General features: G+C 37.6%; 2 protein-coding genes across 3 annotated transcripts; one reads left to right on the forward strand and one right to left on the reverse strand.

Annotated features, from left to right (window-relative positions):
- The first annotated feature begins 1,360 nt into the window (after positions 1-1,360).
- On the forward strand, positions 1,361-4,870 carry LOC103977005 (AP2-like ethylene-responsive transcription factor At1g79700). The gene is made up of 7 exons (XM_009392386.3): positions 1,361-1,871; positions 1,969-2,051; positions 2,252-2,260; positions 2,358-2,446; positions 2,586-2,710; positions 2,995-3,071; positions 4,166-4,870. The coding sequence occupies exons 1-7, from the start codon at positions 1,552-1,554 to the stop codon at positions 4,705-4,707; spliced, it is 1,245 nt and encodes a 414-aa protein (XP_009390661.3). The 5' UTR covers positions 1,361-1,551; the 3' UTR covers positions 4,708-4,870.
- Positions 4,871-7,214: 2,344 nt separating this feature from the next.
- On the reverse strand, positions 7,215-18,987 carry LOC103977006 (vacuolar protein sorting-associated protein 36). 2 transcript variants are annotated; one of them, XM_018823939.2, is made up of 8 exons: positions 18,247-18,987; positions 15,666-15,866; positions 12,086-12,179; positions 11,953-12,010; positions 11,729-11,801; positions 8,913-9,048; positions 8,747-8,831; positions 7,215-7,658 (listed from the first exon to the last, which is right to left on the reverse strand). In XM_018823939.2, the coding sequence occupies exons 1-8, from the start codon at positions 18,853-18,855 to the stop codon at positions 7,601-7,603; spliced, it is 1,314 nt and encodes a 437-aa protein (XP_018679484.2). In that variant the 5' UTR covers positions 18,856-18,987; the 3' UTR covers positions 7,215-7,600. The 2 variants fall into 2 exon arrangements, with proteins under 2 accessions (XP_018679484.2, XP_009390663.2); XM_009392388.3 differs by having other exon boundaries at positions 11,729-11,798; positions 18,247-18,985.
- Positions 18,988-19,342: the final 355 nt, after the last annotated feature.

Here is a 19,342-nt window from a genome sequence, read left to right on the forward strand (position 1 = left end):
CAAACATCATCGTGGCTTTCTCATCATGGAGATGGACGGTCGAGTAGCGGAATACGATAGGCTGAGAACCATTTGTACAAGTATAATATTTTCTTTTCGTAGGTTATTACTAGAGTAGTAATATTAAAATATCGAAGGTATGCAAATACTATTATAAGCGTATTCTTCGATCTCGTGTAAGCATTATAGAGGAGTTATTTAAGATATAATTGGTATGATTCTTTTATGAGCACAATCGTGAAAAACATGAAGATATTTTACATCAGCAATGAAGGAGAAATAAAAAGAAAGAATGAAAATAAGAAAGAAATCTTCTCTCTTTTCTTTCTTTTTTTTAATCTATTTTTTGAATTAATTTTAATATATTTTTTCACTATAATGTTGGCTGGGAAATGGCTTATTTATATTCAATCCCATTCAATAAGCAACTGTCATATGGTACTGTACAACAACTTGCTCTCATATGGTACACACCCGTGAGACACGGGGGAACACCACGCTCTTGCATGACGCGCGCACACTCGCACGTCGACGCATGAGTGGTACCTGTGTAGCGATTCCTATGACTTTGGGATGCTGATGAGCTAAGAGGGCGAGATAAGGTGTCTACTGGTTAGCACAAGTGGTTCTGCCACATAATGTCGTGATCTATATCATGATATTGTTGATTTCTTGAGTTGACTCGTATGCGTACGTATCACGAAGCCATTATCAACACCACGAGTTGTATCTTTATTTCGCTTTCAAATGACACTGTCATCTCGTCTTCGACGTCAAGGTTGGTATGAAACCAATTCACGATCTTATAAGATTTGCGTGCTGCAGACCGCCGTTACCTCACCGGCCAACCAATGATTTCTAGATATTACTCGTTTCTTTCGTTCCCGTCTCGCTGTTGCCGCCGCCATCTTTTTCCTTCTTCACTATCATTTCATTCACCACAAACGTAAGATATCTAAAAGCTGCGGTATAAGCACTCGAAATACACGCAGCCGACTCGTGCATGTTCCTCGTGGAAGAGAAGTACCTTCTCTCACTCCTCAGCCATTCGTCTCGTCCAGCTCGTGCGGTACGATTGAATCTCGCAGACAGGGACGTGTATGACTTTAACAAGAGGAGAATTTTGATCATAATAGATAACTTCGCTTTCGTTGACTGAGACATGCATCTCCCATCAAATGCTCCCTCTCTTTCTTCGTGCCTTCGCATCAAACACAGATTTCCGCTGTCGTAATGAACGTATTAGCTGCCCAGCTGTTCGTGTTATCGTGTGTGAATCGCAATACAACTTATACACACACACACACACGAGAGAGAGAGAGAGAGAGAGAGAGAGAGAGAGAGAGAGAGAGAAGCAAGAGTGTGCAGGGGAGACCAAGCCCTATTGGGAGCATGGTGAGCCTCTCTGCCAAGTGTTCAACTCTCTCAGTAACTCTCTGGGCAAATCTTGGAGCCACTTGACTCTATCTGACACCTCTGTGCCGTGGTTCACAATCTCGAGCTAAAAGCTGAACCGATGCATCAGCATGTGAGTTGTGTTAATGGAAAACAATGGTAAGCTTACCCTCCCCCACCTCTCCCTCTCTTTATGTATACATATACACTTCAGGCCCCCCTCTCCGAAGAGCCAAACCCATCACCCCATTCCTTCAACGCTTTGCACCACCAATCCCCATGAAAAGTGCCTCCCTTTCTCTTCCACTCTCTCCCTCCACCTCCTCCTCCTCTTCCAACTCTTGCACTCTGTCCTCCTCTTCTGCGTTCCAAGTGAGCAAGCCCAGGAAACCCAGGCGTGCGAAGAAAGGTGCCAACCCAGATAAGAAGAGGTTGGGCAATGGCAAGAGAAGCTCGGCCTTCAGAGGAGTCACTAGGTAAAACTACCCACCCCTCCTCACAGCAGGGGCAGAAAAGAAACTTGGTTCGTATTTCTGATGCTGGTTCTTGACGACGACGCATGTCGTCATCCAGGCATAGATGGACGGGGAGGTATGAAGCTCACCTCTGGGACAAGCACTGCTGGAACCCCATTCAGAACAAGAAAGGAAGGCAAGGTTAGAGAGAACCAACACTCGCGTTGGGATTACAAACAGTGAAAGCCAGCCGATGCTGTTGATCCCTTCTTTATTCACCTTTTCTAATGCCCTTTCTTTACTGCTGACATCTGTGCTTTCTCCCCCCCTTTCTTTTCTCGTGGATCTTGTCTCGTGGCCTGCATGTGGATCATGGATCCATGTCTCACATCCCCGGATAGTTTATTTGGGTAAGTCACACCACTCGCAAAGCACCTCCTCCGAAGAAAAAGAATGGATGCTCGCTGTTCTACCCAGATTCAACTTGCGATCTGACGCATGGTGCAGGTGCTTATGATGATGAGGAAGCTGCAGCACGCGCCTACGACCTCGCTGCTCTCAAATACTGGGGTCCGGAATCAGCTCTAAATTTTCCAGTTAAGTGCATATACTTACTTTGATCAAATCGCTAGTCGTCGTGTGTGAGGTTTTGACGGGAGAAGCTGCTTAACGTCAAGCTAGTGTTTCATTGATTAGAAAGAAACCGGTCGCTGACACGCTTGCATGAAAATGCAGTTTGTCACGCACACAAAAGAGTATGAGGAGATGCAGAACATGTCAAAGGAAGAGTACTTAGCTTCCCTCCGGCGGCGGAGCAATGGGTTCTCCAGAGGTGTCTCCAAGTACCGTGGCGTGGCCAGGTCTGGTTTGGTGTTACCATCACTTCCATGGAATTCTTAGTTTACTAAACCCACCATCATGTCCTATCAATTCCTTTTAATGCTGTTGCTAATTATCTTCCAAATAAATCAGGCTTTTTATATACATATAATTTTCTTAAGAAGCCTCGCCCACCGAACACCCCCTTTCATTATATTTATTGTCATCTAAGGCCATTTATTATGCTCTTTCTGACACAAATAAATTAAGTGGCTAACATCAGTTTAGGCCCACTCTCGTGTTGACAATGGCTGGAATTGGGCAGGCATCATCATAATGGCCGGTGGGAAGCAAGGATCGGAAGAGTTTTTGGCAACAAGTACCTCTATTTGGGAACTTTCGGTACGTTCTCTTCTTGCTCTTCCTCCTTTTTGACCCTTAAAAATCATCATTCATGATCAGTTTCATCACTTTAAAGTCTCCATTTTTATTAGTGTTATTAGATGTAGAAATTCCATTTTACTCTGGATTCATCGCTCACTTGATGGCATGCTCGACGATCCCAATATGCGGTATAGAAAGGGTGATGTTAGACATGTGCGAATTCACTGCACCACCATTAGGGTTCAGGTGAAGCCGTGGATACTCCGTCTTCATTGTCGTGATTCGCGTGCCACATGGCATCCATGCAACCATCTCTGACGCCGCTTAACTGAGTCACCCCCCCGAAAGTCGCGTCACCATTTCCGGGACCCACAGGTCAGCTCGTAGCCACAGCGACCTCGCGGCGATCACGGGGGATCGATTCGGTCGGAACCACAGCAATTTACTTTCCGCATGGATTTCACGGGTGACGTGGCCACCAGGAGCCTCGAGACCCGCGTACCAGGTCCACGGCATGCCACGTCACCCCTGTAAAATGCGTATGCTGTTCACGATGTCTCACGTGACACACAAGTGCGGTATGCTCACCAGGAATCTCCGTCTTTCGCTCCTTTTGGTCCGTGGTGCCACTCAGAGGTTGTCACGTGACAACGTTGGGCTCTCTCTCTCTCTCTCTCTCTCTCTCTCTCTCTCTCTCTCGCTATATATATATATATATATATATATATATATATAAGATTTTTAAATAAAAAATAAAATATTCTCAACTCTTTGTTTATCATCAAAAATATATGAATTTTTTTTTGAAGGGCATCGAAGGCTTAGAAAATCGCTGTTATATTCATTATATTCTCATCTTCTCAGTATCTCTAATCTATTGTCATATTACCAGTCTCTTTTTTTTTTTTGATAAAACTATTTATCTACATAATTCAAAAACTATAAATTTCAAAAAGTTATTATACTCGCGGATCTATCGATCCATCCAATGATGTGAGATTTGATGGGGGGGGGGGTGTGATGTCCCAATCCGATTATATGATAATATTGTGGTTGGGATGCATAGGATTTTGACCGCTCGCTGAGGATGTTTTGTTGGCTGATGTCCGCAGGTACTGAGGAGGAGGCAGCCCAGGCGTACGATCTTGCCGCTATAGAGTACAGAGGCCCCAATGCAGTCACCAACTTCGACATCAGCTGCTACGTCAAGTTCCCACAGCCCCTCCTGCAGCCACATCCAATTCCGCAGCCGCTGCAAATGCCCAAGGCACGGCCACCGGCGCAAGAGCAGCAGCCGAGCGCCACCTGCGAAGAAGAGCGTCGTCAGGCCGTGGAACTTCCGAGCTACGTCGATCACACTGCAGCAGCAGCAGCTGACGGTGTCGATGCCATCCCCTGGAGCCCTTTCATGGATCAATGCTTTGACGACGTCTATGCCGACCACTGCGTCGGTCTTCATCGAACGGGTGATCTGCATAGCATTTTTGGTAGCGTTGGCTTCGATGATAATGTCGATATCCTCTTCGACGCCTCCGAATCCAGCAGCAGGGTGGAGGAGGGCGACGGCGATGCCGCAAAGGATTGCATCTTTGAGGACTCCGCTGCAACCGTGAGTAGTTTGGTGGGGGTGAGATTGACACAGCTGCTCCAATGAATGTTTCGTCTCAAGAACTCGAGAAGCAGTCACAAGTTTTTGTCTGACACTTTGTTGAGCTTTCGGTGAAAGCATATGCTAACTCGGTTGAAAAGTTTTCTCCTCAAATTGTGACTGCCGATCGATAGTTTGATGGCTAATTTATCCAAGCATTATTTTTCTAGATTTCTTTTTGTTGGTCGTGGACACATTAAAAAAAAAAAAATCATATAACTCACTAATTAGAAATTATAGCTTGCGATTTTGATTTTGTTACGTATAATCTTTAGACTTAAAAATTTTACATTGAATATAAAAGTAAAAATAATGGATAAAAACAGCTAGTTCTATTTACTATAACATCATCGGTTTTATCAATATAAAACATAAAAATAATAAATAAAAAATAATTTTAATATTTTAGTTAATGTGGTAGATGACAATGTCGTTAGGGGTCATTGGTGACTGTTATGGATGAGGAGGAAGAGCGATGATGAAATGTGAGGGTTGTTTTGTATTTGTATTGATACCGACATAATTTTCGAGTGACCCTTTCATTGCTTTACATTTGCATAGATATCAATGTAGTTGTTAAGTGGTATGTCGATATAGTTATTGAGTAGCGAAAAAGTCTCTCGACATTTACATTAGTACCAATACAGATGTAGAACGATGAAAGGGTTGCTTGACAATTATGTCTACATCGATGCATATGTAGATAACAAGCGATCCTTTCGTCACTTTGCATAACACAGTTTTTGAGTAGTGTTGATGTAGATACAAAGCGTCAACATATGTGTCTTTTTCTTCCTCACCTTATGTCTCATTTCTCTCCATCGCTTTTTCTCCTCATCCATAATAATCACTCGCGGTCCCAGTAGTGTTGTCATCCATCACTATACTCTTTATCGATCCATTTGTTCCATTAGTCACCAAGAGGTATTTCCAAAATCAATGATCGTAGCGCGATTAGATAGGATTGATTTGGGTCTTTTTCTTCCTTACCTTATGTCTCATTTCTCTCCATTGCTTTTTCTCCTCATCCATAATAATCACCCGCGGTCTCCGGTGGTGCTGTCATCCATCACTATACTCCTTATTGATCTATTTATTCAATTAGTCACCAAGAGGTATTTCCAAAATCAACGATCGTAGCGTGACCGGATGAGATTGATTTGGGTCAAAGCTTGAGTGAAATTTGAAATTGTAACGCACTCAATTCACTCATCAAATCCTTATAAATTAATCTTAGTCATTCCTCACTTTCAACATAGGACTAATTAAGGGTGTCACAATCTCTCCCACTCAATTAGCTAGCGTGCATGTGAGACGAAGTCATAAGCTCTGATACCAAATATCACAACTAGGTTAATTGATATATAACTCTGATTCGATCCAAACCACCGATCAAAATGTTTAATTTGAAATTATCGTAGTACACTCATTAGACCCTTATAAATCAATCTTAGTCATTTCCCACTTTCATATAAATCGTCGGTCAACCAACCAGTCGAACCAAATCCACTTGGAATGTAGGATCAGAAGTAGAGGACAAGTAGTGAACCTGTTGCTAACCACTTATCAAAATGTTTAATCTGAAATTATCATAGTATACTCCTCGTACCCTTATAACTCAATCTTAATCATTATCCACTTCCGATATATAATTAATTAAGGGTATCACAAAAACCATCGCAGCCATTGAACCAGGCAGCCGAACCAAATCCACTTGAAATGTAAGATCATAAATAGAGGACAAGTAGTAGTGAATCTGCTGCTTAAACCGAACTCACAAACTTTATTATTATTTTTTTTAACAAATGAAGAGGAAAACAAATATATATTAAACTCACAAACTTGGTGAACATTATTATTGTCTGAGTTTGAAGGGGAAGATTAGCCATTAGTAGGCGTATAGTGATTACAGTTGGGTTTAGTCAACTTACCTTTAGGTTTCCGTCACGAACCCAAGTGCTGTAGATCGATTCATCTTCAACCTCGAAAGGTGAAAACCTTGGGTTCAGGGACAGTAGACATCATTAGATCACTCCTTTTAACTATAGCTCAAAACGTTAAAAATAAAAAAAACTTCAAATTGAACGGGTGCTGCTAAATTTTTTTTTATATAAAAAAATAAAAAATATTTTTATTATATTAAATAACATACATGACGTTCGATTTGAATCTCAGACTTATCACATTATGTAACAATATACTAATTAATCCGAATGTATTACAATATCTCACGCCCACTGAGTTCTCATGGACGACCGGGATGTAGGAAGGGGGGCAAGTATTTAACCATAATGAGGCGTTCCAAATTCCATATAAACCCATGACTAGCACATTAATATTTCCTCAAACCAACAAATATATGAAACAAAAAGAAACATCAGAAAGTCTACAAATTCCATCAAAACCTACGGATTAATATACAACAAGGATGTAAAAATGAGAATGATCAAGAAATGGGTAGAAACTCACAATTAAGAACACATCCTGTTAGTTAGTTCCGTACAACAAAAGCAGCAACGCAACCATTCAGAGTGTTCAGATTGATTAAATTTATATGGAGTCAATTTAGATGTTGATGTTCGTTTCTCAAGAAAGCTGTCTTCTCTCTAAACGCAACTAAAACTTGATAACAATACATGCACACAGTAAATCGATCGATTGAACCCTCAATTGCACATACCTAGCAGGGACCATTCTACGTGAAGGAGCAAATAATGAGCAGCTGTTTTACCAATTTATTTTGCCTGGGATATTGATTCCACCTCGCCCATGGACAACTGAATTGTGTGTATCACTTGATCCTACTCCAACAGAATCCTCCAAGCTAGAACCCATCGGCCCATCAGTGTCCTGTCCTTGCCGGATCAATGCCTCATCTGACAAATAAGCAGCCTCCAGTCTACCCAGACAACGATAGAGCAGAGGACCAAACATGAGCAGGTCCATTGTTCTTAATCCTGAAAATTAACTTGTCATGTTACATGCAACATCCACTATCATTTGAAGTTAACCAGATCGACTGAGACACAAAGGAAAAGAACAAAACAAAAGAACTCCAGGTGCATAACACATCCACCCACTCACCAGACCCCCCCCCCCCCCCAACCCCTCGGCACAAGGCACCCCAAAAGAAAAATAAAAGAAAGAAAGAAAGAACCACATAAGAATCATTTGATATAGTTCAAAAGCACACAAACCAGGAGACGCTAAGAAGTATCTATGCAACTCTTGTTTTCATGAAGCAATGAAGTGCATTGATTTTCCTTGTGAGCTACTAGGCAAAAATACTGTGCCAGGAATTGAAACTCACAGAGTAGTTAACGCTTAACTATCAATCTTTTTAATTAGTTCATCATGGCTGTTTATAGTTCCGATATGCTAGTTTGGTAGTTCAGGAACGTAGCAAAAAGATAATTATATCCCATCCCTGAAAATGGTAAAAATGTTGAAGCACTCGATGATGTTCTATCTCAGATTCACATACCAACATGATGCGTCTCACAGTGAGGGCATGTGGAACAATGCTAGTGAAGGGAGCAGAGAATAAAGGAAATTACAATTCATACCATCCCAAGATGTTCAGATATGAAATAATTCAGGTGTAAGCACCATGTCAAGATCCACCTTATTTTGAAATCACACAAGAGGTAGGTTGTCCTAGGTCCTTTGTTCTCTTATGAATAGAATGATCATTGCATATTATACAGGTTTTGTATCTTATCTAAAGTAATATGTAGGTATCTATAACATCCACTCTATCTATGCATTAGATTAGTCAAGTTTTTAGTGATTACAATACTGGATGGAATAAGTTTCTCTTCCTCTAATACTAGATAAAAATCAGAATTTTGCTAACTTTGAAAATTCTTTCAGCGGGAAGATTGAAAGATGGCGAGCTAGCTAGCCTCTTGGTGTAGTTGAAAGTTTGTTCGATTGTGTTCGAGAAAAGTTTAACAAAAGAAAGTTTTCTTATTTGTATAGGATTAAGGTTATGGATGCCTTAAGTGCATATGGTACTAGCTAAACTCAGTAAGGATATACTTACATATAAATATCACTTGGATCAATTTCTGTGAACAAATTAATAAAAAAGCGGAAACCATCAGGGCTGACATCTCTGCACAGAAGACCTGAAAAGAAAAACTTACATAAGTTAAATTTTGGTATTCAATGACAAAAATCTTATCAAAACTTAACATTAGCTATCAAACCTCTGCTTTCAGCAGTCAGTAGGTGCTCCTTGGCAAGAGCAGGGGCAATTCCTAATGTCAGGGCAGCATCGCTGGGGCTTATTCCTGTTCTAAGTGCATCTGGTTTTTGTGCAAGGGAGGCAATTCTCGCAAAGACCTAATCAGATAAACATTTGAAAACATGAATCAAATAAAATAAAATGATGATAAAACAAGGATGCATGCGTTATCTATTTATACAGTGTATGCTTATATTCATTATGTTAGCAGATCTATGAATACAAAATATACAACTACTTCTATAACAACAAAGCAAGGTCGTAAAATCCCAACTATTTGAAGTTGGCTACATGGATCTTTTAGATCCGTTAAAAACATATCTTTAACTAAGAGTAATTAATCATTTTTTATAGTTTCCATCAGGATTTCTTAGATCTTCCTCAACCTTCTCATTCGTCTCTTGAGCACATGTTCATACCGATTTTTCTTCATTTCACCCTTGAAGTGACACCTAAATTGTTCACGAATAAAAATAATTTTTTCCTATCTTTCCTAGTACCTCCGTACATAAACCTCAATATTCTCATCTCAACTATCCAACACTCTTAAGGTCATAAAGCATTGTTAGTCTAACTGTCTTATATATGTTTTTTTAATCTCAAAACTATACAATGATCATACAGGACTCTTGACATCCTTCGTCATTTTAATCAACATGCTTTTTTAATATAAATAATATATCTTTATCAATCTCTCTGTCTTGCTGAATGATTAATCGAAGATGCTTGGAACTTTTACTTGAAATTCTTTGTCTATCCAACTTAACTATATACTCCTCCTATCTATTCCTACGATTACTAAAATTATATCTCATATATTTAGCCTTAGTCCTGACTGATCCAACCTTTAGTTTCTAAGGATTATCAAGATTCAAGACAACTCAAGTTTATTTATTTTCTTTAAACTCTCATCAACTAAGACAATATCAGTAGCAAATATATATGCCAGGGAAGTCTATCATCTAAATGACTAGTAAATTCATTCATTATCAATGTGAAAAAGTAAGAACTTAATGTGAATCATTGATATAGTCTTATACTAAACACAAATTTATTCAACAAACTCACTATAGTTCTAACACTAGTGTCTACATTATCATACATATCATTTCTAACATTAATATAATAAGTGGATACATCTTTCTTTTTTAATCCTACCATAATAATCTCTAGGATCTTAGGTCTTATCTAAATCAATAAAAGTCATATGCAAAAGTTTCTTTTTCTCTTTATACTTTTCATTAATTATCTTAATAAATTAATAGTTTCATTGATCTTCTTAACAAAAAACGAAATTGATTTTCGAAGATATTTTTGTTTCAAACCTTATCCTACTTGTGATTATTCTTTCCCATAGTTATGGCTCATGGTCTTAATTCACCTATTAAACCTATGGAACAATTTTGTATATCACCCTTATTTTTGTCAATTCACACTAAACTCCTTCATTCATTCATCTTACAAGAAATCTTAAAATTTTATTAAATAAGCTAATTAACCAAACTATTGCTTGGTCTCCTAAACTTTTTCAAACCTCAATAGGGTTACTATCAAGTTCCGCACACACCTATTTTTCATTTTTCAAGGGTTTCTTTTACCTCACCAGTTCTAATTTTATAAACAAACCAATAATTACTATATTAAGTCATTTGTAGGATATTCATTAAATAATTTATAATTTTTTTTATTTTTTTCTTAATTTCGTTATTATTAGTAAGTATTATTTGATCTTCATCTTTAATGTATCTAATATTATTGGAATTCCTATACTTTCTTTCTTAGATTTAAAATTTTGATATACAACTCTTTCCATTTGTAGTGCCTAACTTATTATTAAAACTATCATAAGTCTTATATATTATATCTTACCATACCAACATCTCTTTTAGTTTTCTTTTAGATTTTATATATCTTTTAAATTTCTCCCTTTTTTTACCAAATTTTTAAAACATGATTTTTAGTAGCAAATACTTTATAGACTTGCTCATGCCACCACCAACCAGCTCTCTCTTAAAGTTACACAATTACCTTTAATTTCTTCAAGAATCTCTTTGTCAAGCTCTTAACTTATTGGTCATCATAGTCCAGACTCCAAATAATATTAATATTATCCTTGTCTAAGTTTCAAGCCTCTTCTCTTATCATATTCTTAAAAATCTTTACATTATTATCTTTAAAATTTTAGTATCTACTCCTAGTAAAATTTTCTACTATATTTTTTTCTTCTTTTTCTACAACAAACATATAAATACCATTATTTTAATTCGTGTATATATTTACAATTCTTACGTTTAACTTTATCTAACTTTCTAGTGAGAAAAAAAATTCATCTGACTACAATTGTGTCCACTCTAATCAAATGTTCATCTAACAATATTAACAATTGTGAGTTGTGACTATAGTCCTTGTAGTGAGTCGTCATAATTATGAAGTATGAAGTGACAAGATCTAAAATCATACCATCCTTTTCATTCCTCTCCTCATAACTAAAGCCATGCACCCTTTAAATTCATCATACGTTTCTCCTATATGACTATTTAAATCTCCTCCAATAAGTTTTTCAATTATAGATATTCCTTGAATGATATTATTTTTTTCTCAAAAATCTCTTTGATGCTTTACCTCCAAGTTATCCCTTCAAATGGTTATCAGATTAAAAAAACAAAACACATTCATCAGCATAAAAAAGTTGCATCTTTGGTGAAAGGAGTATAAACTATAAACTGAAGAATTTCCAATAGAAGAACATGAAAATGAAAAGAATTAAATATGTAATACCTCCTCATCCCTTCGAGCCTTACTTTGAATAACCATTACACCACTGTCGAACTTTCTAAGCATCACAGGGCTGCTAATAAAAAATAAAAGCTTATAACGCATAGGCAAAAAAAGAAAATAAAACATCCATCTGATTGTTTAGATGGTTTCTAATAGCTAATTTGTGAATTTCTAGTTCCAGCAGTAAAGGAACCTAAAAGAAATGAAGGTTCTATTGTGCATACACATCAAATTTCTCCCATAGGGTGCAAGCTTGAAGAAGATCATCCGGTGAAATCAATGCTGGAAAAGAACTAAACTTCAGAATATACGCTGCATCAAAATAACAAATAAAATAAGATTTGGGAATGCATATACCAGTTCCTCTAGCACGATTAAACAGACAATATACATCTACCAATGCAATCATTCCTCCAGCTCTTTCAAGTGGCAATTTAACAAAATCTGCAAGCTAAAAGGCAACAAGAACAAGAAAGAGAATATTCAACATTAGTACTATGCCTTTTAAAATTGCATTACATAGCAGGCAAAATGAACCAAAAATTTGTCATAAAACTGTGATAAGCCTACAAAATAGTATACCATATGGATAAGCTTATAAACATAATTTTAACAGGTAGCACAAATAACTACTACAAGCAGTCACTTCTCTCTCTCTCTCTCTACAACAAGCGCATGGGCATAGATACATATATATACCTCCATATTTAGAAACATAACATATACCATTTTCAAGGGGTGTCAATGCCTCTCATTAAACCTAATCTACATACAACCCTAAACAAGGCTTAGATTTTGAAATTCACCTCAACTAAGGGTCGCAAGATTCATTAAGACACTTGAGTGTGTGCCCTCATGAGCCTAAGTACCTTAAGTTGAATTTCTGAACTGTGATGGCAGAAGTATGAAGAACATGAAGCTATGTGTTCAAGATTTAGAATCTAGAAGATAAATAAAGGCACTGCATGTGATATGGAATTGAAATTCTCTACTCTACAATCTATGGCTTTCTCAAGTTGAATTGCTGATACATAGTAAACCTTGGTTATTCCCTCCAATATTTATCAAATAATCGAGTAATTATTACTAGTCTCATCTCCTTGTCTGATTTCTTAGCCCCTCAGACCATGTATGTCACTAATTTAATGGTCAGCTGAATTTGGCACAGTAAGGGAAACAAGCTATAGGTTAAGAGTTCAATAACCATGATGCATAATCTATTATCAATAATAATCATCCATGTCACATATTATTTTGTATGTAGCTACACATATTTAGCTGACAAATGCACCCGTTGTATCTTCTTATGAATGTGATCAACAAGGACATGTAACCCATTTTTGGCTTAGGCAAAATGTTCTTGCAGAATACATTCCAGTCTTCAAGAAGGTACCAACCAATTGCAAACAAACAACCAGCATAATTAAATTTAAAAGCTCAACGATGAACCGAACTATAAATAGTATAACAAACAAATTTCAAATGAGGTGGATTAGAATAAGGTCGTAGCTGATATTTTGATAGCATCATCCCCTTACTCTGAGGTGTAAAATAATTCATTCATGAACTAACAAACATTGTTAGCACACAACATTAGTTTTGAGAATTCAACTAAGAAGCAAATATTAGGGGGTTCAACCCAGCAAGTCAAAGCACTGCTGAGATCCTCAAACTATTCCAGCCCATGTAATGGGACTAGCACGACCCATGGGCTAAAGTATAATGACTGTTGAGCACAAGCCATATTGTCACGGCTCACGCCCCGAATTCAATATACAAATGATACAGGTATCCAAAGCATACATGCGGTATTTATTGGTCCGACATGTTACCAGTACATAGATCAATGTAAACTGGCCGGTACATCCAGTCTGGATTTTTACCAAGCGGTACAGGTCCTGTACCAAGCAGTACAGGCCCTGTACTGAGCGGTACACCTTATAAAGGGCTGGTTCCACCCAGTACAGGGTCGGTAGCACCTGATACAGGGCTAGTACAATGGCAATACATGCTCTGTACTAAATGGTTTCTTTTTTTCTATTTCTCAGGATATTTTAGGCTTTTTGTGAAACTCGATACATATCAGCATACCAACACTTGGTACACCAGTACAGACCAATACAGTGCTCTGGACCAACACAGACCAATACAACAGCGATACATGCTCTGTACCAATACAGTGCTAGTTCGAGCCAAAATTGAATTTGAGCCTTGACTGGTATAGTACTGATACATGAAATTGTGAACCTTGGTTCAAGTTACTAATAAAATAACATTCATATGTCTTTATTACAATATTGTTTTAATAACCAATTGTCTTTAACTAAATTATTGAACTTCTTGTGACAAAGCACCTAGCAGTTAAGGAAGACCTTTTCCTTAAGTCTGTTGTTTGTCGCCATTATACGACTGGTCTGAAAAATAAGGTTCTATGGCAAGCCTATAAATTCATAGTACATATCTTTTTACATTAATACATCAATAAACAGATTGAAATCTCACCTACATAATCATGTTGAATAATTAATATATATTATGCAAAAATATGACGTACAATAGTATTAACACATGCACACAATGATCATGCACATCTAGCATTATTAGTCAATAATAGGCACAAGGTCGGATACCCGTAGGATGCTCCCCTAGTGGCAGATTGAATGGCTTATGGACTCGAGATGGGTTCTTATTCTCCCAACAAACGACGGATGGAGAGAACTAATATCGTACCTCAACGACAGACGGAGTGATATCCCTCACCCACCAAAATAGGGACATGTTTCTCCCAACGATAAATGGAAGAAACGTCAAATGCCTAAATTCTGAAAGATAACATCATATGCATAATGCAATTTTCTTTTTAGATTAAAATTATATTCATGATTGAACAAATATAATTTCTAACCTAAACAAAATATCATGATTTTAGAAATATCATTCTATCTCTAGAAATCAAAATTTATCAAAATAAAGAAAATAGTGAAGAAACCTACCTAATTCCTTATGGTGATGTCACCCTTCCCATTACTCTCTTGTAGTCCAACTTTCCTCAGCCAATGTGAAAAATGAAAGCGGGGTATTTGTTGGCTTAGAAAGAGATAAGTTTACATACTTCTTGATTACCTTAGAAACATGTTTAACCAACATATAAGATATGAATAGGAGTTAACAGTAATAGGTGAGCTTCAAGTATATTTTAATTGGTCAATGAAATGCGACAATTACATACATATTCCAATCCATACATAGGAGCTTACACAAACCCTTAAGCCCACGCAAGAGAAAGGTGTTGGAAGCCCCACTTTAGGGTCAATATAACTTCCAAATCAACCCAGCATAGCTTCGATTACCAAGCTAGCAAGAAATGGTTACTGTTTACAACCTGACTCGATGGTACAAGCTGAACTAATTGCTTGATGAGCCTAGGATCATATTGCTCAAGATGTTTAAGCCCAAATTAATGACACTAGGTTTATCTAGCTCTATAAGCCAACACAATCTTCCTCTCACATCAATTCGATGTTTCACAACTTCTCCCATTTAGGACTTGACACTCTTGTCAAGGCCAACAAAACATAGCCAAGAATCATCCCCAATGCAAAGCCTAATCCGATAATAATCCCACACAATAATGTTCCTACTTTATTATCCACGAATAGTCTTTTCCTATTTCCTATTTGAGCTTCTACAGTCTCATAAGTACTAAGTCCAATACCTTTTGTCATGATTGGCTAATGAGACAATAATTTAATGAGCCTAAAACCATACAAACCAAATGCTTATGTGCAAGATAACAATAATAGACTAGTTCTATAAACCAACACAATCCTCCACATGCAAGGAGTTACTACTTGGGGTGTCACAAACATGGCTTAGTAACATTGAATAATATAAAATTATATAGTAATTTTATATTATGCTTGTTTAAATAGATTACCTCTCGAGAAAGTTGTTGATGATATAAAGCGCCAGCCGATTCTTTTGTAACTGGTGATACAATACCAACGCTTAAAAGCCAATCTTGCATCTCTTGCTTAGAACCCATCTCTTCATCATCAGCATTGCCCGAAGAACTTGAACTTGCTAATAACTTCAGCCTCATTTTTTCAGCTAGTTGTACCATATCCTTAGCTTTACTCTACACAGTAAAATTCTCAAGGCTTTTAGCCAAATTCAAGGACATAAAAAACAAAACAAATTTCCTCAGATGAAATTTAATAAATTAACACCGTAATTGCACAAAAGTTATAGACTCAATAGAAATTAAACAAAGAAAACACATGATCCATTTTCAAATAGATAATTTCCATCTGCTTTCTAATATTCTGCAAATGTTGTAAGAATGCTAGCTTGTTTACTTGTTTAGGAATGCTGGCTTGCAACTACATTTCGTAAGTGATATGCTCTGGGGATATGTGCCACATGCTTATAGGTGAGTGCATATTCTATGTTACTTTGTGCATGCAGACTTGAAAAGAATATAGCATTATCCATTTGGCTCTACCTGCATTAGCATGAGTTATCCCTAAGAGTTTTGTTACTAATTGCATTGGAACGTAATAAGATGTCTCAAGAAATTCCAAGAAGTGGTTAGTTAACTTCAATTTGTGGTAGTTATCCTTCTTATAAGCTTTAAAATCTCAACAGACATTATCTACTGTAATAGTTGTTTACAGGTGCATAAAAATAATCTCACTTGCATTTCAGTTGAATATATTAATGAAGCAAATTCATGATCAATCTGGTATTTGGAAATATGGGTCTTACACAAATACATGACAAATGGTATGCACAAGATCGATAAAAATGAATTTCAAGTCTTCAAATAATCAATTTTGAGTCTATACCTATAGATAATTTTTAATTTTAAAATCAAGATTCGATACACTGGAGTTATGCCTTTGATTAAGCCATGTATGACTGGACCAACAATGGACCTGAATTTTATATTCATTTCATATTTTAGTTCCCATTTTAGCACTTTAGGATGAGATCCTTTGATCAAATCTATCTATCTGAATGATAATTCATAGTGGATTCTTGCATTCAATAAAAGTCCCACACCCATGTAGGAATATGTTGAATGGGAACGTCTTAGGTAAAATAAAATTATCCATTCATGTCTCCTTGAGACTGATGCCTCATCCAATGAGATAGATATATAATCCCACAAAAGCGTTGCAAGACATGATCATATAATCAGTAATGGTCCATGTTATCAAAATTGTAACATATAAAATTTAAAATTTAAAATTTAAAAACAACCTCATTGATAAAATAATATATTTAAGAAAAATGTCATAGAAGAGAACATGTCATAGAAGGACAATAAAGATTAAAAAAAGATAACAGAAACAATGATTGCAAACTAGAGGATATCCACAAAAAGAATCTACTGTCTAGTAAGAGTACCATGTCTAGCACTCGTATAAGCACTAATTCCATGTCTTATGCAATCACTAGCACATGTATTATGATTGTTTATAGAGTAAATGTAGCTTTTTTATAAAAGAAGTGCTCCTAGATTTTCTAACCTAATAATGTGTTATGTAAGGAGATGGTTCATGGATAACAAAAAACACTGTTTATAGAGTAAAGGTAGCATTTTAACAAAAGAAGTGCTCCTAGATTTTCTAACCTAATAATGTGTCATGTAAGGAGATGGTTGATGTATAACAAAAAGCATCTAAATTACTTGTAAAAAAATAATATTGCATTCAGATACTTGGGAGTTCATGCAACAAATATTCCTTGTTTCATGAATTTAGTAAAGCATACAGCTGCTATTGGCAAATTTCAGCATCGTTTCGGCAACAACTACAACAAGCAAATAAGATGTACAGTAAGAGAAAATATTCATAGCAATCAAAAAGTGGTCGTTGATATAAAAAAATCCTAAGTATTATAATTCTTGCTCAAAAAATTGTCGTTGATATAAATAAGGAAAAAAAGACCAAAAGAAATGGCTAATTTAGTTTCATTTGTCATCTTCCAAGAGTTTAAAAGACTAGGAATAGTGGTTCATATCTTTTTTATATGCGAGTCAAGATTTTATCTGGACTTAACCTACTTGCATGACTTATCAACCGTGAGGCTATGTTAACATCTAACTTGTCAAGTCAATAAACATGTACTGCGATTGTCAAAGAACACTGTGTTGTTTCAAAAGAAAAAAATATATTTGGGATTGTCATAAATTATGATGTTTAAGTATTTAGCACATCAGCTACATGCTTGATAAGAACAATTAACCTAGTACATGAAATGAAAGAGTTCAAGAAGGAAGCACCGAATCCACCATGCCTGGTTATTATTACTGCAAAGCAGAATACAGTAACAAAAATGAGCGAAGCTCCTCTGCCAACTGATATAATGTTGCAGAGGAAGAAGCTGTTAATGACTATAAATCTCGAGGATCATCCATGGACGTCAAACAGCATTGTGACCGAATTCAATTACTATGTAATGGAGCAAACTATAGCTATATCTTGACTTTAACGAGGAGTTGGAGAAAAAACCATGAGAGCGTTAAGGTCCTGGAACGCCTCCTGCAAGCTCTTATCCGTGCTCTCCCACAATTCTTGCTCTTTCCTTAGAATTCCCGATACCCCAACCACCGGCATCCTCACCCTCGCCGCAGCCGCCATCTGAGGCTCTGCTATTCCCGAGTCAGTATTCCTATTTTCTGCCACCGCCGCAGCCTCCCACTGCCTCGATCGCAGCACCTCCAATAGCCGGCAATAGAACGCGTCGGGATCGTTCTTCCCTCTCATCACCACCGTGATCACCTCCGACCGCACGCCGTCCTCGGCGATCCTCCCATCGGGCGACACCGACACCTGGACGCGGATCCTAGGGCTGGCGAACATGCTGCGGATGGACTTCTTGGGGGGATAGGCGTGGACGACGGCGGCAAGGGGGGCGGCAAAGCCGGCCGCGGATTGTTCGTCGATCCAGAGGAGACGGTGGGAGGTAAGGACGAGAAGGCCGGAATGGAAGGGAGCGAGGCCGGGGTTCTCGCTCTCAAGGTCGACGGCGGGGAGGAGGCAGCGCTCGACCTCGCCGGGGAGAAAGACTGGGCGGCCGGAGGCTGTGAGGGAGACCGGCGGCAGCCAGTTCGCCGCCATGGGATCCCCGCCGAGGATGCTAAGGTAGGGGTCAAAGCACCAGGTCGGCGGAGATGATCCCGTCAATTGCTTATTCGAGTAATCTTCCGTGACGGTTTTGAGCAGACCGGGGTTGGCATTCGGCGTTGCTTTTGTTTTGTGTTATTCTGTTTTTCGAAATATAATCTGGCAACAGAAGCGTGCAATTTCTCCGGCAACACTGTTTTTCTGTTTTATTTTGGAAGGACGAATCGTAGGATAATTTATGGAAGAAAAAAATCTGTAATAATTATTTTTTATTAAAAAATTATTAGATGATTATATAGTGAATAGCGGCAATGTCCCATGACTCATCGATATGAGATTGAGTATGATAATATTTTATGAGGTGACGAGAAATCTATGATACTGTCCTCCACCAACTCTTTTATCTTTTGTTCCTCCGCTTCTTTTTCCTCGTTCACATTTGTCTCCTCCTCCTCCTCCTCTTCCTCTTCTCACTTTATTT

This window comes from Musa acuminata, chromosome BXJ2-3, assembly GCF_036884655.1.
Source record: "Musa acuminata AAA Group cultivar baxijiao chromosome BXJ2-3, Cavendish_Baxijiao_AAA, whole genome shotgun sequence".
In the NCBI taxonomy this organism is placed as follows: domain Eukaryota; kingdom Viridiplantae; phylum Streptophyta; class Magnoliopsida; order Zingiberales; family Musaceae; genus Musa; species Musa acuminata.